Source organism: Heloderma suspectum, chromosome 16 (assembly GCF_057233095.1).
Source record: "Heloderma suspectum isolate Gila_16-S chromosome 16, 16-S_ref, whole genome shotgun sequence".
Lineage (NCBI taxonomy): Eukaryota > Metazoa > Chordata > Lepidosauria > Squamata > Helodermatidae > Heloderma > Heloderma suspectum.
Window position 1 is genome coordinate 8001471 of NC_139473.1, and position 27941 is coordinate 8029411.

A 27941-nucleotide genomic window follows, 5' to 3' on the forward strand; every position below is an offset into this window, starting at 1 on the left:
GCCACCTTAGCCGAAGCGAAATACTTCGGGGTTTAAACAAGTTGCCAGCACCTGTCTTTTCCTATTTCTTTGAAAACACATCTTATGTCAACGGATTTTTTTCTCCCCCAAACAACCGTACTCCTTTAAACGGCCAAAGACTTCGGCTTAACTCGTTTGCAGATCGGGCTATTTCCTATTCATTCGAACACGTGATTTGGAAAGAAACCAATTCCAACGGGGGGGGGGGTTGAAATCGGCAGGATATCTTCCCCCAGCAACGTGTTTAGAATGGGGATGTAAAAACAGGCATCACTCCGAATTAACTAGGTTGCTGAAGGCGATTGTATGAGCTCAAGTCGTATCGGTTAAATAACACAAGGTATTTCTCCGTTTCACGAAAAGTTGGGGTAAGATTGGAAGGCTGCAAAAAGTCTGGGGCGGGGGAGGAATATTCAAGAGGGTTTTTTAAAAAAACCTGTGAGGGAACTGGAAGCCGTGTGCGCCAATCTCCTTTTCGCCCAAACTTCTTGAATCGATTTGAGGTGGTTCGAACTACTCATTTAAACTTTCTCCCTCTACTGACTACTTTAAAAACAAAACAGAAACAAACAAACAAAAAACCCCACACGAACCTCGTTGCTTCTTTTCTGTATCATTATAGACGCGGTGTTCGTCCAGAGATATTTCCCTTTAAGAAACTGTCTGGCAGCCAGGTCTTAAACCGTTTTACATAGAGCCAAAAAAAGCCGTTCTTTTCAGCGCAGCCGGCTTGCCAAACAAGAGTGACCTTAGTAGAGAGGCGCTGATGTCGTTTTTAGGGGCAATTTGGAGAAAACTAGATTTGTAAGAAAAGGTTTAGATTCCGCTTTGAAAACGGAAGAAATGGCACAGGGCAAAAAGAAAATGTTAGAATTCATGCCCCGCTCCAAATAAAATAATAATAATCAAAACTAAAATAAACAGAAACAACATGACTTGAGACTCCATAAAACAATAATAATGTTTCTATTATTATTTTATTGAATTAAGGGTTGTTTTGTAGTCAATGGACGTAGAGGGGATTAGATACATCCATTACTAGTGTGTTTATTTACATTAGTTGTTGTTGTTATGGTCTCAAAGTCAAATCGAATCAAAAAAGTGTTAGGGTCTCATCTACACGTGAAATTCTTCAGCTACGTCCAGGGGGTTGATGTTGTTCAAACTAGAAGGGAACTTCTTAGTCTCCTGTTTGAGCAGGGTTGGGGCGGGTGAGTTTAAATTTAGCTTTCTCCCTTTTTAAACACACACACACACACACACACACACCAACAGGTGGTATCTGGATTAAACGATTTATAAACCTCCCTCCTTTTACTACATCCATCTGCAAAGCAGAGCAGCCTCCAAACCGTGTGTGTGTGTGTGTGTGTGGTGAGAGAGAATATACATATAAGACACCCCAAACGGGCGTAAATGCAGCAAACAAACGAAAAAAGATAAAGAAAAAAGTATATATAAATAAATGTATCATCCATTAAATCAGATCTATTTGCAGTGTAATCCCACAATATTCAATACAGCTTACTGCCAGGTAAGTATGTACTGGATCGCAGCCTCTCAAGGGCTAATGGAGTTCGTTTATTTTCACAGAAATCCCCCCCCCCCCATGAATCAGGTGATTTTTCGCATCTAAGTTACACAATACATGGTGTGTGTATACACACACACACACACACTATTAAAAGCCAGAAACAGATGTTAAGAAGATGCTAGATCAAGGAAACTTGAAGGCACTGTTATCCGTATCTCGCCCCCCCCCACACACACCCACCGCAACAAAAAAAAGTTATTCATTCAAAAATATTCTTTTCCCCTCTTTCCTGTGGTATTGTTCTCTCAGTCCAGTAAAACGTGCGATTGCCACCTCGGTCAGTCCCCAATACAATCCTATATAGGTCTACTCAGAAGTAAAGCCCATTGAGTTCAACAGGGCCTACTGCCAGGTAAGCGAGGATAGGATCGCCCACTGGCTGCAACTTCCCAGTGAAAAAATCAACTCCTACAATGGCGCGAGTTCTATGGTCAACAGCAGAGGCTTCCACTTCCAAGCGAATGCACTCAGGATCAAGGTTCTAGACATCAAGAGGCTTGCCTCACAGGGATATCGCATACATACATATACACATCTTTCTCTCCCCCTTCCTACTAACTTAACAATGGCTCATTTCCATGTTATCTACAGACAAACAAAAATGTGACATTCCCGACTAGGGTGGGATATTCCCCCGCCCCCGTCTTTCACCAATCCTAAACTTTTTTTTTTTTTTTACTCCTTAGATGCACCCTATAGAGCCCTTGAAATGGGTGTCTCTTCCCCCAGCCTTCACCTCTTTAAAGTCCATCAAGAGATTAACAACAGCTTCCTTTCTTCCAGGAAAACCTGATTACTTAAATACAATGGGTTACAACCAATCCTAGTCCTACTTCGAGTAGACCATTGCAATGAATGGGACATAAGTTAAGGTAACATTGGATATACCCCATTGGAGAAAGCCTATTTAAAAAAAACTATTTTAAAAGAAAAAAACATGAACACACAGACTCTAGATAGAATGAATATATATATATATATATATATATATATATATATATATTCAGTCCATTTTTTTTCTCTCCAACTCCCCCCCCCTCCCTAAAAATGCAATACGTTATTGAGGAGATAAATAACTTCAGATGAATTGTTTAAAAAAAAAAAAAAACAGACCTTGCAAAACGACCTACCGGTTTTGATCCCTTTCGGCTGGGTGTAAATTTTGACACCAACCATCTCTCAGCCAACTTCCCTTTAAAGTTTCCCCCTAGACCCATCTCTTCCGTTTAAAAACTTCAGGGAAGGCTGTGTAAATAAAATAAAATAAAAAATCACAGCCCACCACCACCACCAAAAGGGGGGGGGATTCCTATTTCTCCCCAAATGCCACTAACATACACTTTAAAAAAAAAAAAATCTCCAAACCTACCGGTTTTTTGACAATGGGTCGCTTCCTCTTATTCCCCCCTATAAAAGGGTTTCACACTGTACCATCCGGGCTAAAAGTGGGATGCTCTGATGTGTTATGAGACGAGGAGGGGGCGAGCGAGGCGCTGATAGGCTGGCGGAGGCGGTGACGTAGGGGTCACTGCATAAGGCTTCGGAGTGTAGGCAGCTGCGAACATACAGTCTATAGAGGGGCCGGCAGAAGCCTGCGACAGAGGCAGAGCGAGAGACAGGGACATCCATCCATCCATCCATCCATCCATCGGGGAACCCTCCGTTGGGCAAAGGGGCGACATCCCCTCTCCAAAGCCGCCTCGCCTCCTCCAACAGCAGCGTCCGCCAAGCAGCAAGGAAGAACCCAACTTCCTATTAGAGGAGGAAGGGGGGCTTATTTTTCTTTTCTTTTTTCTCCCCCCACTTGATGCCCTTCCCAACCCCAGGAAGACTAAACAAAGCCAGCCAGCCAGCAGTCCCAATGGCTACGGCGAGAGAGTTTTTGACTCATGGACTCATGATCCAATAGGGGTAAGGTAACTTTTTGCTGTTGTTCATTTCTTTTTCCACCACCGTAAAGGATTTTTTAAGAGAGAGAGAGAAGGGAGGCGGGTGAGAAGCAGTTTCCACCCGGTATCTTTTAGGATAAGAGTTGTTGTTTTTTCCCCTTTCCTTTTTTTGGTGACCTCACACGAGACACGGGAGGGGAAGAGAGAGAGGGGAAGATGCCCTCCCCTCCCAACTGACTTTTAATATGAAAATCTTTCTATTTATGTAACGGACATCAGCTCCATCGCTCTTCAAATCACACACCCCCCTTCTCTATTTCTGAAACAAGGAGGCACTGTTGACTACCCAAAGGCGCGCGCGCACACGCATTGCAACCTTTAATGTATTATTATTAAAGAATACTAATTTTCAACTTGGGGAGGGGGATTTTTTTTAATTGCACTTTGACCTCTGACTACTCTACCTCAAACCTGACCGGATTCTTCGCTGTTTGTTTTTCGATGCTCGTTCGGTTCATGTTGACAACGCTTAATTTGTTTGCAGTGGTTCGTCTTCTACTTCTCAAAAATAATAATATTGGACATTTTTTTATTTCATTTTTTTTGTAACAGCCTCACACCCAAAGGTGGGGTGGGGAAGACACTGATCTAATTCATAAAATTAGCTTCATGTCGGCTCTCGACATCACCACACTGGCCTCGTCTGGACACTGGGGGAGTTTTTGATCGTGATTTATTTACTGGAAGAATTAAAAAGGTGGGGGGAGAGGAAAAGCGAAGATACTTTGGCACCTGGGCTTGATGAACCTGCCAGGACGTTTTCAAGAAGATTCTCAACTTCTTCAGGCAGTCTGTTCCAACTCGAAGATTTTTTAGAAGCAGACGGGGGGAATCCTCTTTATCCCCCCCCCCCCGTTTCTTTATTTGGTGGCGTCTTTTGTTTTTGCATTCGTGTTCTCCTCCTTCCTTCGATATCTGGGAAAGGCAGATAGTCCCTCCTTCCTCAGCCTTCGTCTGCAAACTCTTGGTCTTCTCCTCCCCCCCAGCCCCCCCCCCAAAAAAGCCACCAACCCAAACGCTAGCCAAAGACAATGGTTCATTGTGCTGGTTGCAAAAGACCCATACTGGACCGCTTTTTGTTGAACGTTTTAGACCGGGCTTGGCACGTCAAATGCGTTCAGTGCTGTGAATGTAAATGCAACTTGACCGAGAAGTGTTTCTCCAGAGAAGGGAAGCTATACTGTAAAAACGACTTCTTTAGGTAAGTCCAAAAGTTCCTTAACTTGTTCCCCCTTTTCCCCCTGCGTTGTATTCCCTCCCCTCCCCTGCCTTTGTTTACAGAGCAATCCTACGGATGTTCGCTCAGAAGTAAGTCCTCCTGCTGTGTTCAGTGGGGCTTACTCCTGGGTAAGTGTGTCCAGGATGTCACCTGCCACCCTTACTCCTGGGTAAGTGTGTCCAGGATGTCACCTGCCACCCTTACTCCTGGGTAAGTGTGTCCAGGATGTCACCTGCCACCCTTACTCCTGGGTAAGTGTGTCCAGGATGTCGCCTGCCACCCTTACTCCTGGGTAAGTGTGCACACGATCGTGGCTGGTAGGCTTACTCCTGGGAGCAAGCCCCATTTAACACATTGGAACTTACTTCCGAGTAAGCATGCCTTGAGATTGCTTTCTTCTTTTTCTTCTTCTTGGAAAGGTGGGCTTTTTTTCTTCAGCATCACCTCCAAGTTAAGTTACTGTGCCTTAAACTTTTTCTCCTTGTCCCCGACCCCCAAAAAACTAGGTTACAAACCTGTACCTAAACGAGGAGGGGGGAGTTAATGCCTGATTCTTTGAAAGCGAGCTCTTATCGGTAGAGGGTCCATTTCAATCTCGGAGGATCTGTTTTCAAACGGCAGAGCGGGGGGGGGGGGGGCCGCTGGAGGCCTGAAGCAACATGAGCGCCTCTCTGAGCATGTACAAAGTGCCTTTGTGTGTCCCACAATAGGAGAGTCCCCTCAATCGGACACCTTGGGCGTGGGGGCGATTTAGGACCAAAAGATGGGTGGAGGAGGGAGGGAGGGATGTATTGATATCTCCTGGGGGCGCTCAGGCCCGGAATCTTGTTGCGAGAAGGAGAAGAAACTGGCGACTATAGATAAGTCCTTTGGGAAAAGATCTAGTGAATTTCGTACAGCGCCTAACACATTAAAAAGAAATGTAAACAAATAAGGAAATGGGGCATCCGCTGTGTGTGTATGGACTTTTTCCAGTGGTCCTTTGTTACCAAACAATACTGATGACTCTGTCACCTGCCAATCACTGTCCATCAGAGGCCTGGCTTGAAAGTGGGGGAAAGAACGCGCGACCTAAATAAAAGCCAATCCGCCTCCTCTCCCCAGGCAAACAAGAAAGAAAGAAAAACTTTCTGAACTCCAAAGGTCGGTTGGGGATCTATCTCTGCGGGCGTTTTCTGAGATGACCCAATTTCTTTTAACAAAGTCACACTTCACCTGAAACCATTCCCACCTCCCTACACACACACACACACACACACACATACACACCCGGAGAGACCACCCTATCCCCACTGGTTCTACTAAAACAAAGAAAAAACAGAAGTGGAAGAGACAGAAAGAGAGATCAGTGGCATCTTTTGTTGTTGTTTTTAAGAGAAATTAAAAGAACCATTTGCAAAAAATAGAATTTTGCCTAGTGTCCAGCCCTGTGTATGTCTACTCAGAAGTAAGCCCTACTGCCTTTAACGTATCTTACACCTAGATCAGTGGGGGTAGAATTGCAGTCTCCTTAGCACACTTAAGAATAGGGAAGGAGACCTATTGAAGACAGTGCCACTTACCTCCGAGTAGACGTGTTTGGGATTGCGCTGGAGAGCGCATTTAGCGTGTTTCTTTTTCTATTTCCCACCTCGTGGGATCATTTTCTTTGGGTTTCTGTCGTTTTAGGCTTTGGGACCAACATTAATGCCTCTTACTTTACAATCAAAGGCAGGTTTTTAAAAAACAAAAATGGGCGTTGAAATGGAAAGGATCCTTTTTCAATGAAAATAGTGCGCGCGCGCACGCACACACACACACACACACACACAACCCATCACTTCCTTTATCAGTGTCATGGTACTTTTAAAATTGTGGTAATAGACTTTAACATCACAACCCAGTCCATGTCTACTCGGAAGTCCCAAGGTAAATCGGCATAGGGCTGTAGGGTGTTTACTTGGAAGTAAGCCCCAGTTTACTCAATGGGAGCTTAATCTCGGGTAAGCGTTTAAGACTGCAGTCCCAATACAATATTCTTCTGTGGTTTGAACAACTGTATGACAATTTTTAAGAGGTTCCTTTTAACACCATCCTTTCTTCATTCTTTCTTTATAATAATTCTATGATAAATACAAAGCACGACAGTTATTGGGCAAGTGATTAAGGAAATAATTAAACGTGAGGATTTTGAAGAAGTTTTTAAAAAATAAGACAGGAAGAGAAAACAAGACAAGGAAAAGAGAAACGTATTCCTATTTTGCAGAATTGGCGGCCTAAAAGACAGGGCTTGTATAAGGATTATGGGAGTTAGGTGTGTGTGAAACGAATACTCAAATCTGCTATAATAAAATATAATTATATAGCTATAAAATATAGTAAACGTTAAGTCCAGCGAGTTGCATTTTCCTCAGTACTCGCAAACCATCATGCTCATCCAGTGTGGTTGATGGGGGCATAGGCTTTAACCTACCAACCTTTTTTTTTTCTAAGTAAAATACAGGTTTTAGAATGGGGTTATTCAAAGAAAAGAATCTGAAATTAGATTTCAAAAAATCTTAAAAGATATGACCCAGCCAGAATTAATCTTTTCTCTTCCTGCGATCCGAGACACACTGACTAGAACTCAATCGGCCAACCATGTAAATAAGTTTCGTATGTTAGAAGGACAGATTTCTTCCCACGGAATCGAAGAGACTGAGGTTGCAATCCTATACATGCCTACTTGGAAGTAAGCCCCACTGAGTTGGGTGGGGGACTTACTCCCAGGTAAGTGAGACTTGGAGGAATAGTCAGACCTATTGAACGCAATGGGATTTGTAACTTTCTAGTAAGTATGCACGGTTTAAAATGAATAGTGTTCAGTTTATTTTGGATCATGCCAGACGCATCTTTTTTTTTTTTTTTTGCCCTCCATCCCCTTTATGGCTTTCTAACCAGGGGCTTTCCTTAGGAGGTGAGAAATGGCAAAACGACTTTTGTTGATATAGAAATCTTGGGCGTTCGGGTCGGTTTACACACACATATATTGTGGCTGTTTTCCTTCTGCCTATTCCGAAGCGGGCTGTGTATTCGGAGAAAATTCCATAGGAAATCGCATATGTGTATTTGAAAAATAAAAAATAAAAATCCAAGGTCTAGACGCAGAAATTGAGGAGGGGGCAGTTTTCTAGGCGAGGGTTTCAGTGTTAAAATGACCCGATGGCGGCAGTCAGTGTGATCCCTGTGTCCTGGGGGGTGTTGTTTCAGAGGGCAAATGTGATGACTGGATTTGAATACGGAAATGTGTTTCCTCCAGAGGAAGCCGTGTGCGTGTGTGTGTGTGTACACACAGACAGCCACTTCACACCGTAAAACGACAGGCGCAACTTGAAATCGTCTTCGCGCTTGGTCTGAAACGGGCCCACAACCCGGGGGGGGGGGGGACGGCGGATGTGTGGGGGGTGTTTAATCTCACATGCCAAAACTGGAAGAGAGGAAAGGACAGGAGAGGTTTCCTCAAACTTTTTACGAGGAGTGTTGCGGGAGAGAAAAGAGACGCAAATCGACTAAGTTTATATGTAGGGTGAAATTGACTAGATTCTGTCATTTCTGCGGTAGTGAAATTGACCAACGCCTCAGTTCGGAATCTCTCGCGGCTAATCGACGCAGCCTTATAGCGAAAGGAGCCTTCGGAACCCACATGTAGGAAAAGGGACAATAAAGAGTTTTGTAGCACCTTAAAGGACTCCGCTTTCGTGGGCTCGACGACTTCATCAGATGCAAAGAGAGAGAGAGAGAGAGGAGGAGGAAGGAAGATCGTTGGTTTTACATTGTTAGTAGCCGCTCTGGAAACCCTTTCAGAACGGAATGAAAATGCCTATAAATAAACCAATGGCTGGATAAGGCTGCGATCCTGTAGCCACTTTCCTGGAAGTAAGCCCTATTGAAATCGAGGAGGCTTACTTTTAAAGAGAAGTGCGCAGGATTGCACTTTGGAAGGAGGGGATATATAGCTAGCCAAAAAGAGCTGTGGAGGGGGGTGGGGGTGAGATAAATATGTAACTAGCCAAGACAAGGACAGAGGACAGAAAAAAAATTGGGGGCGGGGGGGGAGGAAGAAAGGAAGAGATGGAGGGAGAAGAAAAAGCAAATGAAAGGTGGTATGGTAGAAAAAGAAAACGTGGAGGCATGTGATGGGTGGAGAAAGCAGAGAAAGAAAAACAGCATAAAGGCAAAGCGATGATTTAGGAAGGGCCCAGCCACCATCGGAAAGCTCGCTCAGTTGCGCCTCAGTTTTCTCCCCACAAATAACCCCCACAAAAAGGTTTCGAGATCTGCACAAGCGCACACGGCGGGCTTTTCCCTCAAGGCCCCCCGCCCCCCACAATCAACACCGGCTCCCCGAGATCGTTTGCCCTTCGCCAAAAGCTGCAATCCGGCCACGCGTAGCTGGGAGCAAAGTCCCGCGGGACTTACTTCCGAGGAGACCTGCGTAAGCTCGTCCACGTCGGCGACCTCGCCTGGTCAACCGGGTTCCTTTCTGCGCTGGGGCTTCGGGGGCCCACAGGCTCCCTCCTCTTCCTCAAGTTTCCAGCCCCTCTTGTCCGACCTCGCCAATACATCTGCCGAAATCTCTTCGCCTCGTTTTGCTCCAAGCCGAAGGCGGGCACCCGGTTTCCCAGTCCCCAAACTGACCCAAAGAGTCAATCATTCATAGTCTGGATTCTTCTCCTACAACTATTACTACTAGTAACAACGACCAAAGCTCTCTCCTACGTGGGGAAATAAATAAATATGAAGTTTGATCCAAACGCAGGCAGGATTTCACAGCCAATCAGCAGCCTAAACTACAGGGCCGAAAGACGAGTGGGCTAAACTCGGCCCACATCCAGTTTGTACACACGAGTGTCCCTTGGTTTCCGTGGGCAGCGGTGCGATTAGGGTAGGACTCTGGGGCCGATGTCTAGGGAGCGGGACGGCCCCCTAAACACACACACACACACACACACAAGCACACACAGCAGGGCTGGTTAAGTCCAGAGCTGAACATTCCCTAACTGCCCCGCTGTCCTTGGGGTCAAAAGCACGTGTGGCGGTCTAACCCTTAAACACACTGGCCACTGGATGTAGAGGGCCTTGCTTCTGAGTAAACGCGCAGAGACTCGCGTCGCACGTCTGTTCTGGGCTGTGGTTGTTTGGAGGAGATTTTTCTCTCTTTTAAATAAAAACATGGTGGCCTTCATTCCTAAATCTCTCTCGACAAAACAAACGGGTGCTTGGCAAACGCGGACACGTATCTGAAGGGTCGTGAGAATCATAGATATAGGGCATATAACCATCACAGGATTTTTTATTTTATTTTTTTTTAAACAATGCGCAGTTTATTTCAAGGGAAAAGGATTAAGCCTGTCTTTTAACGCGATATTGTTGTAATATCTTTATTAGGCCAACCAAAAGATCACACCAAAAATACTCCGCCATCCTCCCCACCCCGAAAAAGTGCTTAACTCTGGCTGAAACAGGATCAGTGGAGGATGCTACTCCTATGTCAGTGGGACAGTGAATCCACTCTGGGTTCCATTCAGAACTCTAAAGTGCTGCTGAACCCTATCCCCAAAATGGGTTCAGCACCTTGGAGAGCTCCTTTAGAGTTCTGACTGGTTCTGACTGAAACCCAGAGCGGATTCTCCGCCCCACTGACATCGGAGCCCTCCGCTGATCACAGCCTCCCTCTCTCGATTGCTGGAAAGCTGGGGTCAACTATGAATATGTCCTCCCGTTTCACCTATACCCCTGTATCTATAGGGCTGGATGCAGATTTAGCCATGCTCAGAGTAGACCCACTGAAACTCAGGGAGACCAGGCCGTCGTCTTGACGAACGTGATCTCTTTGGTTGCAATGGGTCTACTCTAAGCATGACTCCAACTCATAGATAGATGCAGATGCACACTAATGGAGCTGATTTCTGATTTTCTGAGTGGTTCTGATTTCGGTGGGGCTGTGAATCCATCCTGGGCTTCAGTCAGAACCAGCCATAACTCTAAAGGAGCTATCCAGAGTGCTGAACCCGATCCCCAAAATAGGTTCCTCATCTTGGGTGGCTCCCTCGGAGTTCTGGCTGGTTCCGATTGAAACTCAGAATGGATTCACAGCCCCACCGAAATAGGAGCCACCAGCCTCCACATCTACGTCTGTATATCTAGAGAAATATAGACATAAATATAGATATGTACACTCAATTTTATATCCACGCGTGCACACACTCTGTATGGGTGCATGATATACAGTGTCTACATACATATAAGCAAGCACTCTCTCCGTGGAAAATGGAGGTTGTGATCTTCACGTTTACTTGAACGTAGGGCCTATTGAACTGCACGGTAATTAACCTTAATTCCTATTTCTTTGGAAATGAACCTTCTCGGTTTAAACGCGTAAAAGTAGAGTTGGGGAGTGGCCGTAGTGTCTTCACATACACCCCTGGCTCGGATTATAGCAGTGGTGGCCACGATCCAGCCCGATTTCCGCACTCGGAAGGCTACAGTCCTAGGCATGCTTACTTGAGAGGAAGTACCACTTACTTCCGTGTAAACCACGCGCAGGGTCGGACTGCCTCCCCCCGCCCCCATTTCAGTGGGAGAGCTTGGCGTGCAAATCTTGGCTGGGATCGTGTCTGTTTGACGTTCCCGCTGCCAGGATGTCGGGGCAGAAATTAACAGGAGACGCCTAAGCCTGCCTACTCGGAGGTAAGCCCTATTAAGTTAAATGGGACTTGCTCCCAGGTAGGACTGCAGCCTTGAATTTTGAGAGTGTGTGTGTGCTGAAGAGAGCGTTGGACAGTAAAAAAAAACCCTGGGCTCTGTGTATGTAAATATGTGCGTGCAAATTAAATATAAAATAATGCCCTTTTTATAAAAAAAAAAAAAAAAACCATTGGGAAATTTCGCTTCCTGTTCTCCCCCAGCAGACTTTTCGAAATAACCTTCCCAATATCTTCTTTCGCGTTTTCCCCGCGTTTATCCTCCCATCCTAGCTGGGTTTTACTCAGAAGTAAACGGCTGTCCTTGGACTCACTTTTCCAACAAAGCCTGCTTTAGGTTTGACCCCACACTTGGCTCAAAACAAAGGATCATATCCTACTTAGAGGAGACCTAGTTAGCTAAGCTAACGCCTATTCATTTCAAGGAGTCTCCTCTAAGTAGGACTAACACTTCATATGCCCCCAGAGACTCCTAACAGGGCCTATAGTTGTGCTTACTCATGAGTAAGTCCCACTGGGGGCTAGAGAGAGAAATCCGGTGGATTCTTTGATTAGTAGAGGAATGGAGAAGAACTGGACAGACCCTTTGGAGAAAAGCTGCCCCAGTTAATGTAAATAAAAGGATGCTTCAGTCTGGCGGCTTACATCCGAGTAATCCTTCTCAGGATCGGGCTCTTTTAAGACTTTGCTTGCTGCACTAAGCAAGGTCACCTCAGCATCAACCCTCAGAGAGCAGAGGTTTGGTGTGCTGCAGTCTGGAACCCAGGTCTGCCTTATAGTAAATTCATCTCGTGCCTTTCCAGCATCTTAGGTAGAGAAGCCCCATGGACTCCTACTTGAAGATCCTTTCCACTGGAGATACTTTGGGATCGGGGACTTTCCATGTGCAAAGTCACACTCTGTGTGAATCCTCAGGGATGTGTTTCATTTCATTTTTTTATTTTTTATTACATTTATATATATGGCCTTTTTTCCTCTTGCAAGGAACCCAAAACAGCTTACATATCTTCCTCTGTTATATCCTCACAACAACCATGTGAGGTAGGTTAGGCTGAGAGGCAGTGAGTGGCCCAAAATGGCCCAGTGAGCTTCAAGGCTGAGCGGGGACTCGAACCCAGATCTCCGGAGCCTTAGTCCAAGGTTCTAACCGCTACACCACAATGGCTCTGGGGAGAGCAAATTAGCAACTCCTCATCCTGCCTTCCCTCTCCAGGCCAAAGTGATCTTTTTGGTGCAGCAGAAGGTGTCCCCACCTGCAATAGTCAAAACAAATCGCCTCCCTCCAATTCTACTTGAATGCTTGTTAAGGCCTCCTTCATCAAAAGCATCCCAGCCTTTAGAGATGAAACTGTTCCCACACATTCACTTCTGCCTAAAAACTTCCTTTGTCCTCTTTTTCCAGGTCAGTTACACCACAGCACTCACCTTTTATCTGATTTTATTTTATTAAATTCCAAAGAGAGGGAGATGTCATTAATGTTGACGCCAACCATCCAGTCTGTTCATTGACTGTAGGCTTGGGGAAAGGAGAGGAAAGTATTTAGAAAGAGGGACGGAACTGGACAGATGGAGTCTGGGATGAGTGTGCGTGTGCGTGTGGCGCGTGCACGCCTGAGTCCGTGTATGTTTGTGCCCGTGCATGGACATGTGCTCCACTTAGAGATTTATTTACTTATGTATTAAATATGGTAAGCAGTATATAAACCTATTAAATAAAAATACATATTATTATTTATTAAATGTGTGCCTTGCTTCCCAACTCAAAAAGCAGTCTTGAAGTGATGTACCCACAAGATATAGAAATCCATGATTATATAATCCAGTATAAACCCTATTCAGCACAATAATGCAAATGCAAATAAATATCATAAAAACAGGATCTAAAAACAAGACAATACGAAAAATGTTCATCCACAAATACACAAAATCTCCCCCACCACCACCACCCACAGCCTAGAGTGAACAACAGGTGGGCCATAATTAAAGTCCAAATATAATATAAATACGTCTTTGCTTGACACTGAAAAGATGATAGTGTCAGTACCAGACAAGCTTCCTCTCGGGCAAAGTGTTCCATAAATGTGGGGCTATCGCAGAAAAGGCCTGTTCCCAAACTGACATCCGCATGTTTCTTTCAGAGGGGTCACACAGAAGGAGCTGACCTGAGGTTCATACAGGGAGAGGCAGTCCTTGAGGTATTGAAGTCTCGAGCCATGTAGGGCTTTAGGGTTAAAACCAGCACTTTGAATTTGCCCTGGAAACAAATTGTCAACCAGTGCAGGCAAGCCAGAGCTGGGCTTATATGAGGGGTCGTGTGCATATATCTGTGCATGTATGTGCATGCATGCAGCCCCCTCATCGCAGGAGGCCCTCAGGACTGAAAAGGTTGTGCACCCCTGATATCAGCTTTTGGGTAAAGTTATAGGAGCTTATTTTGCACGCACGCTCTCTCTCTCTCTCTCTCTCTCTCTCTGTACAATTCTGATCAGCTGTGGCTTAGAAAGAAGTCGACAGAAGTGGATGAGGGCAGGATTGTAAAATACAGAGATATTTCAAAGATGGTTGTAAACTGAGATTTTATATATATAATTGTAGTTTATTAATATTCTTTGTAGTTTTATCTGTCAGTATTATTAGATCCTAGTTGTGTGGCAGTTCATTATTTCTTATTATTATTTCTCAGTATTTTAAATGTGGCAATGCATTATTATTGTTAATAATAATAATAACAATAATAATAATAATAATAATATCATCTTCACATAACCAGGGCATTTGTATGGCCCTTCTGACTTGCAGACTGAGAGAAGCTTAGGACAACTGATCCTTGCCTAAACTACTAAGAAGATGACAATGACAATAAATAAAAAAGGTTGGAATCCCACATTTAGCTGAACCAAGCCTGCTTGAAAACAGTGTAGCTTACTTTTGAATACATATGTGTGGGATTGGAAGATAATTTCTGTAGAATTTTAATGTGGGGTTGGGCCCATCAGTCAGTTTCGCTTTCTCCTGCATTCACGTTTTTAGAATCTCAAGTTCATTCTCTCCAGAAGATGAAGAGATTTCCGGATTGTGTAAAATTCTTATCAAAAACAACCCTGAAAACTTCTAAATAAATATGTGCGGGATTGCGCTGGAAGGGAATTCATGTAGAATTTGAACGCACGCACCCAAGACAGTCTTTACACCTTGTGAAGATGTGTTTGCAACTTCATTTTTCTTGTGATGTCCTCTCACCAACCCTGTGAGGTAGGCCATGATTAATCTTTTAAACCACGGCACCAGAGCTCAAGTCATTCTCAGAAACCGGCATCCCGAAATCCCCTGAGCCTGCATACAAAACTGTAGGGAATAGCTGGGAATGATGAGAGCTGTAATCTGGCGGGCACCAGGTGTGTGCAAGGCTGGTGTAGGATGTGTAAGCGCCTTGGGGCAGAGACTTGACTTTTGCGCATATGGCACACTTGATTCCACAAGGCTCCACGGATGGCATAACCATTGTCCCCAGCAGCTGCAAGAAAGAAAATAGACAGAGGTTGCTCAAGGGTAATTGCTGAAGATTATTTTGCATTGCCTACTACAGACAAGTCATAGTGCAGGAAACGGGTCTGGGGCTAATGACTGGGTGTCAGTCGCGCTTCTTTCCACAGAACTTACTTCCAGAACAATTGCTGAGGTACTGAAAACCAGTTAATCTGTTCTGTGGGTAGGAGGTGATATTTTTAATTTTTAAAAAGCTCATCCCATTGGCATTCTGTCCTTCCATTAAGGACCACAGGGCAGTTGTTTGCTTGTTGGGTTTAGAAATGTTACATGCTGCTTTTTTATTTCTCTGCTTATGTATTATTAACAGTTTTATACCGCCTTATCTGCTAAAAAGCCACCAAGGCGGCATGCAACGATTTAAAACAATAAAACCTGGCAACCCTAAAAACAAGAATATTAAAAACAATAAAAACATTAAATGGTTTAAAAAAAAAAAAAAAACCTGCACATTTCAAAAGGCCCGACGGAAAAGATGCATCTTTATACCCTTTCGAAAGGCGGCTTATATCAACACCATAATGTGCAACACAGTTCTGAAGCTTGAGGTAGCTCAGAAAGCAGGTGTCCGGTTGCCTGCAGGCAGTGATGCCGATAAGGGGGGACTTCAGGGCTGAAGTCTCGGCTACCGCAGCCCAGAGGGCCCCCTAATGACCGGCCAGAGATCAGCAGTGGCCAACAGGCCCAACTCCAAGGGCATGCTGGCCCCGCCGCTGGTGCTCGCTGTACCACCCTTTCGTTCTTATTTTTTAAAAAAAACACTTTATCAACAGGAGGCGGCAGGTCAGATGTGCATGGGCACAGATGCGCATTCTATTCTTTTTACTTTTAAAATACGTTCTCTCCTTCGACAACACACTGATGCTTGTTCCCAAGTAAATGAGTTTAGCATCAGGGTAGCGGAAGCAAACACAGCTTCATTTCTGTAGGTGTGATGGTGCCGTGATTTAAGTGAGTTTAAAATGTTAAACTGTACATGCTCAGAGTCTCTCTCTCTCTCTCTCTCCCTCTCTCTCTCTCTATATATATATATACACACACACACACACGCACACACATATATACATACATACACACATATATATATATTCAGGGTTGGCAACAGGTTTATTATTTTAATTTTGAGTTTTTGGCTCTAATATATCAAGAATGTAAAAGCAGCTGAAAAGCATAGAATGGCAGTTGTGGGGAGAGAAGAGAATTAATTGTGTCTTTCACAACTGAAACAATACACACAGCCATCCAAAGTCCCCACACCCCCATAAGATCATGAAGTCCAGGGTCTAAAATTATTTAGCTGCACCCCAACTTGCAGAAGCGAGACCATCAGAGCATATAGCACCGGTTTGGTACTAGCTACGTTTGTTGCCGGTGTGTTTCTTGACTCAAGTTAAAGTTCTGGTGATCATCTTTAAAGCCCTAAACAACTTGAGGCCAGCTTCTTTGTAAAAACACCTGCACCTAAATGAACTTCCCCAGGACCAAAATTGGCCACCAAAGTCCTGTTCACATACCCATCGCTAAGATCTATTAGGTAGGTGGGCACAAGAGACCAGGGCCTTTCATGGGGTGGCCCCATCCTCATGGAATATCCTAACAATGGATGTACATGTGGGCCCCTTCCTGACTGTTTTTAAATGGGCTTTAAGGAGTGGGATGTTCCAGTCGGCTTTTAAATGAATAGATGAATAGATGAATAAATAAAACAATTTATTTGTTTTATAAATTGGAATCTGTTTCTTTGTTTATTCTATTTTTGATCCACCCAATAACAAGTGTGGATTACAAACAGTTAACAGAAAAGCATCCAATACAAATAATTTAAAGAATGAAATGTTTTGTTTTTACTGTTTAGGTTATTTTAAATATTTTATGCTGCTGTTCCAGTCACTTTTATTTTATGAGTCAATGGGCAGGATCCAAGATAAGTCTAACTTTAGCCCCATTCATTTCTATGGGCCTCCTCTAAGTAGGACTAACATTGGATACAGCCCATTGTTTCACATTTTTATCTTGTGAACTGCCTCAAAAGGTGCTGTAAAAAAAAAGCATAAAAGAAATAAATGCATCAGATCTCAATAAAGCCACAATCTAAAACGTAAATCGTTCCAACATTAAAACAGCAGCAGTTGAAACAATACTGAGTGCCATGAATTTAAAAAGCAGTTTGAAATAAGAGAGTTATCAGGATCTGTTTAAAAGCCAGTAGAATAGTGGGGGGGATTTATATCTCCCTCTGGAGAGGATTCCACAAGGATGGGGCCAGTACTGAAAAGGCCCTATCTTTCATGCTAGCCAATCAAATCGCTCTCAATGGGCTTCATCTCAAAGCTCATATCTACCAGTGCCATGCTTTATAGAGCCTTTCTATATGAGGTTTTTAGTGTGCACTCATGATTGCTCACTCACAGTAGTTTGCAGGTCCTTTACATGACCTAGTTGTCCTCCGGGGCCTCTCCCATGCTTTGCAACCATTATTGTGGGGGTTTTTCTAATGAGGAAAGTCTGGTATCATTTAGAAATGGTGGAATGAAAGGCTGGTGTAATTGAGCAATTCCACTGTACCACAGCGCCATTTAGTGGCTCTATAATGAAACATATAGAGAGGCAGAGAAAGAAACCCTCTGGAAACAAGCACGTGTAAAGGAGCCGATCTTCATCCTACAAAGAAATCGGAAGCAAAAGCCTTGATAAAGGTGCGGGATAAAAAGCCTTGTGTAGAAATACCCATAGTGCAATATAAGCCGAAAGGACAAGCACTTTTGCCCCCAAAGAATTTACAATCTAAGTTTCAACAGTGATGGAGAGAAGAGGGGACTGAAAGGAGAGGCAAGAGTAAGAAAAGGGGTTGCCAACTTCTTTTACCTGGCTCTGCTCCTGTGCCTTTTAAACAGCAGCCTGCACTTCAGATAGCGGCAGGTATTAGTGCTTCTCTTGACTGATTGACTGACTGACTGATTGATTGATTACATTTCTATACCACCAATAACCAAAGATCTCTGAGCATTTATAACAATTAATGCCATGAAAAGCTCTTTTTTTCTGCTTAGTTGGCAACCCTAAAAGCAAGTCATTATGTCATGTGGGTGTGAAGAGATAATTACTTGCTCAGGGCCAGGGTGCTTTGCTTCATGGCTGCGTGGGGTGATATGAACCCAGAGATCTCTCTGCTCCTCCTTTTTCTCCTTCAGATTCAGAGCCCCTCACCAGTGGCACCGTCAAGGTTGGATTTTAGGGCCAAGGCCCAGAGCCCCCCAGGAGACTGAAGAGGAGGGGGCCCAACTGCAGCAAGTGAAATAGCACACCTTTCCGTCTAAAAAGGGGAGGGGCGTAACACCTTTCACTCCACAGTCTAAAATTAACTACCGACCCCCCCTCCCCACCCACCCTCGAGCCCCACTTTTCCACAGCCCCTTAGCAAATCTCTGTGCTCTTATTTGGACATTTGGGACGCCAAAGCTGTCCCGATTTCAACCTAGAATGGCAGGCAAGGTGGAAAACAGGGCAAGGAATTTTCAATCTCTGCAGCTCCTGGGGGCCAGCAGTTCTCCACTGCATCCAGTCAGCCCCTAACTTCATCTCAGAAGCGTGACAATTAAGCTTGCAGGCACAGAGGTTTTATTATTATTTTATTTAAACAGTACCTAGCAATTCATTATTTTTTCACATCATATTATTCTGCCCTTTATATCCCAACTTTCCTGTAAGGAGCTTGAGTCACACTCCTTTGTTTCCTCACGACAACCCTGCGAGGTAGCTGAGGCGAATAGATAGCAACTTGTAACCTGGGCCTGCCCAACCTTGCCCAACAGATGTTTTGGACTTCAACTCCCATCCAGCCCAGCCAGCATTGCCAATGACTGAGAATGCTGGAGGTTGTAGTCCAAAACACCTGGAGGGCACCAAGTTGGTGAGGCTGATCTAACCACTACACCGCACTGCCTCTCAATGTTTTTGCTCTGAATCCAGGTTACCAAGGGACTTTTTAAGAGGAGCTCTGTCTTATCTTGCCCCTGGCCAACTTATCTAAACCCGCTTTATTAAGCTGTCTGTCATCATTTGAGTTGTCAACTTTTTCCTGGCAAAGCTCCTGTGCGTCAGGATGGAATGGATAGATGGGGACCGGGGTAAAGCATTTCCCAGCACAGAGATGCAGTGATGAAACGGCAAGCTGGGGGAGGGGGAAGTATCACCTGTTCAATTTCTGCCTCCCACACAACTATTAAGGGCACAAGACTTCTGCTCGGGAGTGCGGTGGAGAGAGGAGGGAAGCTCTCAGTCTCACCAGGCAACATTGCCGTCACAATATCCTGCATTTTGTTTAAAAATTAAAAATTAAATTGCACCCCTGGCCGTTGCCGCACAGAACATACCCACCAAAGTACTACTGAAATAACTTTTGGGAAACTGTGCCATTCTTTCTAGGGAGTGTACAATTGTTAGGGGATATATCTGACATGTGCCACAAAATCTTGCCATAATGAGTCATGTTCAGGGTGCCAAACAGCCACGCCCTTTTCCATGATATTCCATTACGCCTCCTCTTCCAACAGCCAGTAAGCATTCTTTACCCACTGTGCTTAGTCACTGGTTTGTTTGGGGGTTCTCCTGCCCCCCCTTTCCCCCCTAAAGATTGTTTGTATGTCTGCAAATCTTGTGGTACCCCCTAGCCTGTTGATAGTTCCTTGTCATGGGTGGTCCTTTTTTGGCTACCTAAAGATTGGCACTAGGAGAATTGAGTTTCCTGTTAATATATAGCAGAGGTAGGCAACCAGGTCCCCTCCAGATGTTTTGGAATACAACTCCCATCAGGCCCAGCCAGCATGGGCAACGGTAAGAGATTATGGGAGAGATAGTTCAAAACATCTGGAGGGCACCTCTGGTATAAAGGATTTCCCTTGTACTATCAAATAACCCCATATAAAGCACACAGTTGCAAACACTCTGACATCTCCAGGTTCAGACACACATCTTCATCTCTTGATCGCTGCTTCATCAAGTGATGACTTCTGTGTATGAACAGGCCGCGAGTGACAAATCTAGCACTACAGAACGTTTGTGGCAAATGCCTTTTCCTTTTTCCTTTCCCACGGGTCAGGGTCATTCATTCAGTTCGTGGTAGAGACATCTGAGAATGGTCCTATAGGTTCTCTTGTTCCACCACAGACAAAGCCCAACTTGCTCAAAGGCCAGTAAAGTGCAGCTCATCAGGTTTTAGGCCCAGCATTTCAGTAACACAGCCTACTTCCAAGAACATAAAGAGTAACAGCAGAGATAAGGATGTTTCTGAGCAGCCGCAGAGCACCCTGCTCTCATCCTTCAGGAAAACACCACACACAATCTAGGATTTGAGTAAGGACATCCAACATTGAGGATAGGACTTCCTTACTCCTATTATGTTGTCGTTTTGCTGTCAAATCCCCCTCACTTAGGGAACACATTCCAGGTTGTTAACACAGATTAATTATTCCTGTCCTGTATCCTTTTCAACCATCTAGTCATAATCAGGAATAATTAAAGAATAATAGATAGGAGAGGTTCTCTCTATTAAGGTTGTATGAGACATCCATTTCAGTTCGATTCTGACCAGAATTTACCCCAGTCCACACCTCCCAGAACCAAACGCAGATCCAAACGCAATATGCAGCCGAAGTGCGTATGTTTCTGAGCCTGCAACGCCATTTGCAGAACGGGGCGGGTGGGAGTGTTCGAAAAATGCACGTGTTTGAAACATGCACTTGAAAGATGTGTGCTTTGGAAAATATGCACAAACCCGCTTTAATCAACAGGAGAAAAGTGCACGCCATTCAGAAATGCGCACAATTGGCGCATATGTTTGGGGAAATGCTCACCACAATGCGCACCAATTTTCACGCGAAAAAGCAAAAAGCTCACCATCTGACATGAACACGAGTTGTAGCAAGCTCAGAGGCGGAATTGCAGGGAGAGTTTTACTGATTCACTCACCGATCGGTAAAACTCGTGCTCGGCGGGGCGGGGTGTTCAAGGTTGTGGAATCAGAGGTAATTAATATTTTCAGAAGGAGGACAAGGCTGTCGCTTTGTACATTGCATTTGCAGGAGGCATGGAGCTGTGGCACGTAGAGTACTGGCGTTGTACCAGCAAGAGCTCGCTTCAAATCCTGTCTCAGCCATGATGCTCACTGAATGGGCCTCCATCCATTACTCTTTTGGCCACATAACCTCCTGCACTCCCCAGATAGAGGACAGAATGAATATATATCTCTGTCTATCTGTCTGTCTGTCTGTCTGTCTGTCTGTCTGTCTGTCTATCTATCTATCTATCTATCTATCTATCTATCTATCTATCTACCTAAACAGTGAGCCTTCCTAACTTCATTTCAGAAATCCCTGTGCTCAGTGGCTCATATTCCGAAAATAGTGTGACCTGAGAGTTCTGTCCCTTAATTACAAATATTAAGGAGCAGACTGTGTGTAGAAGGATGGCACTCTGCACATGCTCAGGGAAGCATTTCCATTTACCTGGCAAAAAATACCCAGTCCTGGCATTTAAGACAGCTCCTGGAACAAGATTGATATATTATCAGCCTCTTCCTTATTTCATTACATTTGGCACAAATAAAAGGCAATGCCTCTTGATTTTATTATTAAACTTTTTGTCTTGGGAGCAGAGAGAATTTTGGATGTATATGCTTACCCTAACATATGTTTTGTTATAAAATCTAGTCATAACAACAATTATTACTACTGATATGAATAAGAATATTATTATCATGCCTTGAGTGCCAGTTTTTGGTAGAAGGGTGGGGTACAAATAGAATAAATAAATACATCATTATTATTATTATTATTATTATTATTATTTTATTGTTATCAAATTACTTTCTATGCATTATGTGACAACTAGCAAAAGACCCTTCTCTGTTATAGCACCTTGTTTGTGGAACACTCCCTACAGAGGTGCAACAGGGGCCAAACTTGTGATCAATTCGGTATGTCACATCAAACCCTTCTTGTTCACGGGGCTTAAGTTGGTCGCTCTGCCTTCTGTATCTTTAGTGCCTTTGAAGGCTGCCTTGTGGTTCTGTTGTATTGTTCTTATTGCATTTTTGCGAGTTGCATGACCATTTGGGCTATATTTACCGTTTGCTGCCCTGATTACCTTTGGATGGAGTGGGCGATTTTAAAATTGCCTAATAAATAAATAAATAATAGCAGCATCCCCTATCTCTCCTGCTCTTCCTCCAGTGAACTGACAGTGGCAATAATAATGAAAACAGTTATATATATATATATATATATATAGAGAGAGAGAGAGAGAGAGAGAGAGAGAGAGAAAGAAAGAAAGAAAGAAAGAAAGAAAGAAAGAGGCCACAACCCGATGAATCTGCCTCAAAATAAGTTTTAATTCTCAATCCCATCAGCCTTCCTCCATGGCTAGCTGAGCGATGCCTGGAGTTGTAGTTCAACACATCTGGAGGGCACCACATTGGGGAGGGCTGAATTATTCATACATCCTGCCTTCTCTCCAAGGAGCTCAAGATGGCATGTCTGGTTTGCTTTGCCCCTCTCCCATTTAATCCTCATCCCACCAGGTTAGGTTATGAGAGAATGACTGGAGAAGAATCAACTATTGAGCAGGAATTCGAACCTGTTTCCTCCTGATCCTATCTGATAGTCTGATCACAATCACAGCCTGCATCTGAAGGCTTCTGTTTTCTAGAAGAGAGGTTATATGACCCCAAGTCCCACATTGCATCTCCCATTGCCCTCATGGGAGAGACAAGTGGCTTGATCCAGTGAATTCAGAGGCCCATTTACTTCAGTGGTACTTACTCCCAGGGAAATCACATGCTCAAATGGTCTTGCAGGGCCTTCAAGAATTCTCCCCAGGTCTTAATTCTTCATTCTGTTCATTCTGCTGGTGGCAAGGCTTTCCCGTTTTTAAAGTTTCCAAATGTTTCCAATACTCATTGGGTTTGTAAACAGAGTTTTCAAATTGCTTTAAGTTTTAATTGTTGGGCTGAAAGGTGACTCATCAATTTATAAATAAGTAAAAATAAATTAATTCCTGTGGAAGTGTGCTCTCTGCCAACATCCATGTGTTAATTGTTAAGATGCCACAAAACTTTTCATTGTGTAGGCTGCAGCATACTTAGAAAGCCATCCTGTACATGTTTACTTGGAAATAACTCTCTCTGTGTTCAATGGGACTTTAGTCCAGTAAGGGCGCGATCCTATGCATGTTTAGACAGAGAAAAAAGTCCTATAACTCCCAGCATTCTATCGTGCCCTACATGTGTTCAAAGTTGCAGCCCACGACTACTGTCCTAGACCCACTTACGCGGGGGTAAACTCCCCTGAGCACAGTGGGACTTACTTCTGAGTAAACAGAGACAGGATTTTGCAGAAGGGGCTATAGCTCAGTGGTAAAGCACACATTTTGCAAGCAAAAGGTCCCAGCTTCAATTCCCAGTTAGGGCTGGTAAAAAGACTCCAGTCTGAAACCCTGAAGAGCTGCTGCCAATCAATGTTGGCAAAACTGGGCATGATCAAGGGTGGGCCAAAAGATCTCCAGATGTTTGGGACTTCCAACTTCCAGAATTCCTGACCATTGGCCAAGCTGGCTGGGGCTTCTGGGAGTTGAAGTCCAAAACATCTGGAGATCTACCTTCCTGGGCCACATATTTCAGTGATCTGGCCTGATACATGACCCTTTCTTATGTCCCTGTTTAAATCAGCCCTTTATTTAGAACAAGGGAGCACAACATTTTTGGCCCTGAGGGCTGTATTTGGGGTATACCAGAAGCCTCACATGTGCATACATCTCTGTGCACCCACAAACACACAGACATACCAATTTGAACATTTTCCCACCGAGAGACAAAGCACAGCTCAATTCCACGCATGGCTATTCAAAAGACTTCTAAATTTTAGACCATGAGGACCAGAACCTTATTTTCTCTTTAGGGGAAGGACTATCGCTCAGTGGTTGACCACATGCTTTGCATGCAGAAGGTCCTGGGTACAAATTCGGGAATGGCTGAGAATTTGGTTTCCATTAATTTTTTTTATAAGAATTTAGCAAAATGTGCAAATGTCTTTATAGTCAGGATGGAAAAAACTTGAGATTTCAAAAAAAAAAAATTGAATGTAGGAGAAAAAGTGACAAATCTGTCCATCCAATCTTTGAGCATTTACCTCTTTAAAATCTGGGTTTGAAACCCTGTGTATTCAACCAGGTTAGTGCTGAATTAGGGTTACCATATCTTTTTTTCTGATGGGTGCCTCAAGTTTAACAGCTATCTGGCAGGCACGTACCTTTCCATGCTGGGAATGGCGGTATCTGTTGAATTTAGCTAGAGCAGATGGCTGAGGATTTTGTTTCAGTTTAGTTTTGATCAGAATGGACCAAAATTTGCAATGATCTTTATATTTGCGATGGAAAGAACTTGAGATTTTAACATTTCAAATGCAGGAGAAAGTGAAACAGACAGATCTGTCCAATCTCCAGGTAGGACTGAGGTGGAAAACAGCCCTTGGACAGCCACTGCCAATCCGTGTCGACAATACTGAGCTAAATGGACTAAGGGTTATAAGGCACCCTCCAATGTTCCTATGACTGTGCTCTAACTAGGGATGTCAAAGAAATCCACAACGGATTCAAACGAGTTCGGATTTCTAGGAATCTGACCCGGGCGTTCTGTAGGGGACCAGCATTTTCCGAATCGTGCAGATTCTGTGAATATAGGAACCCATTTTTTGTTTTTGTTTTTACTCGAGGGGGGGATTTGCACAGATTCACACTTGCGCAAATAGAACAAAATTCTCACACATTCCGTCAACGAGCATACGATGGAACAAAAGATGCCTGGCAATCCGCGAAGCAGGTGGGAAAGATTTGACAACATCTGCACATCCGTACCTGCAGTCCAGCAATCCTCTGAGCTCTGGTCAGTTTCAATTTCTTTCTGACTTCTTTCCTGCTCAGTTTTACTTCTGGTCTGGTTTTTTCTCCCCCCCCCCTTCCCTCTCTCTCTCTCTCTCTCACCTTCATCCAGGTGTTTTGGTACCAAGTGTGCCGGCTGTGCGCAGGGTATCTCCCCCAGTGACCTGGTCAGGAGGGCCAGGAGCAAAGTCTTTCACTTGAACTGTTTCACCTGCATGATGTGCAACAAGCAGCTCTCCACCGGTGAGGAACTTTATATCATAGACGAGAACAAGTTTGTCTGCAAAGAAGATTACCTGAGCAACAGCAGCACTGCCAAAGAGAACAGTTTGCACTCAGGTAAGAAGCTGCATGGGCTACCCACAGAACCACGATGCAGCAGGGAAAGAGACTCCTCCCCACCCTAGCAGGCTTTTTTTTCCTTTATCAGTCCAAAGCAAAAGCTGGGGGAGGGGATCATTTCCAACTGCACATTATTAGATCATTAAAATGCCTGCTTGTATATATATAAAAAAACAGCACAAAAGACTGAAAACCTTTTCTTACAGCGAGGAAGACTGGAAACTGTGGCATTTCTACACTGTCTTTCGAGAAGTTGGCCATTAGCTTAGAAGAGGGGTGGGCAGAAAGTAGAAACTACTAGAACTACCAGTAGATCGTTCTTTGATTTGTAGTAAATCAGCAAGGATTTCTAACCCTTAGCTGGCATAATATATTCTAGCCCGTGGACAATTCTCTCTGCACCCACCCGGCTTCCTAATACTCCTGATTTTTATTGTATTTTGTAAGATTTTTGTTGTTAGAAATATGTTTAACAGGGAGGCTGGCATGCTGAAGAGTGAAGTTCTTCCCTCCAGCACTATCTTTATTTGGGTTCAAATAAGGGCTTTTGGAGCTCAGCCCTCACCTCTGCCTTGCACTTAGGTTCTTGGGCGAGTTGTTTTTCGTTTTGTCTCACCAATTTGCCTTCCGGGAAAGGAGTGTTTGGCGACCGGCCACACCCACCATGGTAGCTATTTTATAAATGGGCCAGCCCCACCCCCATGCAGCCATTTTGTGAGAGCACCCACGCTCCTCTCTCAGAATTCCAAATGTTCCCACTGACCCCAAAAGTTTGGGGACCCGTGTCTACAGATGGGTGAATCTTTCAGTTTCACTTTTTGTCTCTTCTGTGTATCCTCTAGACGCTGTGGGACTTACTTGTTGCCCAACACTGCCCTTGCAAATGGGTTTAAGAATACAGCCTTACAGAGCAAACCTGTACCCACTGACCTGAGACTAAGCCAGATTGAATTCAGTGGGACCAGGGCCATCCCTACCATTAGGGAGAGTGAAGCAGACACCTCAGGTGGCAGATGCGGGGAGGCGGCAGCAAGGTGCGGGAGGAGAGAGCTGTGCCTCACATGGCCCGCTCTGCACCCCATAGATTACCCTGCTGCCTTCCGTTGCAGTGGAGAATCTGTCTCTTCATAAGTATTGAAGGCAGATTCATCTGCCAGTCCAGCTGACTATTTGTCAGCTAGAAGAGGTGTCATATTGTTTATCGCCTCAGGCAGGAAAATGCCCTGAGTGGGACTTGCTTCTGAGCAGACATTTATTGGATTGCGTTGTTAGCTACTGGAAAATGTTAAATTACTTGTTGAGGGAAACTTCACCTACCCCAGGGGTAGCCATCATGATGGCCCTCCCATCAGCCCTAGCCCGAATAGCCAATGGCAAAGAATCATGGGAGTTGTAGGCCAAAGCATCTGGAGGGCCACCAGTCGTTCAACCTTGCAGCCATTTTGGTTGATGCTAACATGTCTACTGGTAACATCATTGGTTGTAGTGCTTTGTATCTGCAGCAGTAACTCCTGCACTACCGCTGGTAGTAAGAAATGAAGGACGTGCCTCCAAGACACAGTTTAACAGAAGTGCTTGGAACATAACCACCATCGGTCTAATCCGGTTTCAATCTCAGCACTTCCAGACGCATTGAACTTTATAGGGTTCATTTGGTTGGATGATGGGATGAACTGCTCTGTCCTGCTTAAAATGAAAATACGTGGATTGATTGATTGATTTTTTCTGGGGTGTTGGGCTAGCTTATAAAAGGGGGATGTTAATTTTGAAAGCAACACGTTTCTCAGGACCTCCCTTATTAAACCAGTACAGTCCAACACACCTAGAAAGTGCCAGGCGGGAGAAACTTGTTCCGAACACTGAGTTGTTCAGGACTGAGTTCTAATGTTGTGACTCAATGGCAGACTGTGACCCTACACATCTTGACTAGCAGGTAAGATTGCAGCCCCATGCATCCTTACTTTGGGAGTAAGCCCACCAGTGGACGTTGGTGTCTCTGTCAGCGGGGTGGTGAATCTGCTCCAGGTTTCAATCAGGACCAGTCAGAACTCTAAAGGAGCTCTCCAAGGTGTGAAGCACCTTGGAGAGCGCCTTCAGAGTTTTGACTGGCTCTGAATGAAACCCGGAGCAGATTCACATCAGAAACACCAGCCTTCATGGAAGCCCACTGCACCCCATGGGGTTATTTCTGCACCTGGACTGCACAGTGAGAACTAAGACTTGCATGCAATCCTACACATGTCTACTCAAAAAGTAAGTCCCATTGAATTCAGTGAGACTTAGCACAAGTAACTTGGTCCTGGGGCACAGTCTGAAGGCACATGGGGCGGCCACCTTGCTGAAGCTCAGTAGGTCTGGGTCTGGTCAGTGCTTGGAGGGGAGACCATCTGGGACCCACATGTAGCCACCTTGAGCTCCATTTAGGTACAATTGCATTAGGAGGTCCCAGGGCATGGTCTGAAGGCACATGGGGCCACCACCCTGTTGAAGTGAAGCAGGTCTGGGTCTGGTTGCTGCTTGGAGGGGAGACTGCCTGGGAACCCCATGTAGCTACCTTGAGTTCCATTTAGGTACATTCACATTAGAAGGTCCCAGGGCATGGTCTGAAGGCACATGGG

The 27941-nt window shown here is 44.5% G+C and overlaps 1 protein-coding gene across 1 annotated transcript in view; it reads left to right on the forward strand.

The window, feature by feature from the left end:
• The first annotated feature begins 4595 nt into the window (after positions 1-4595).
• The window catches only part of LHX1 (LIM homeobox 1), a 59242-nt gene continuing 35896 nt past the window's right edge, over positions 4596-27941 (forward strand). The window contains exons 1-2 of the mRNA XM_084823404.1: positions 4596-4765; positions 25094-25320. Coding sequence (XP_084679530.1) covers positions 4596-4765; positions 25094-25320 — 397 coding nt within the window. The remainder of the gene's footprint in view (positions 4766-25093; positions 25321-27941) is intronic.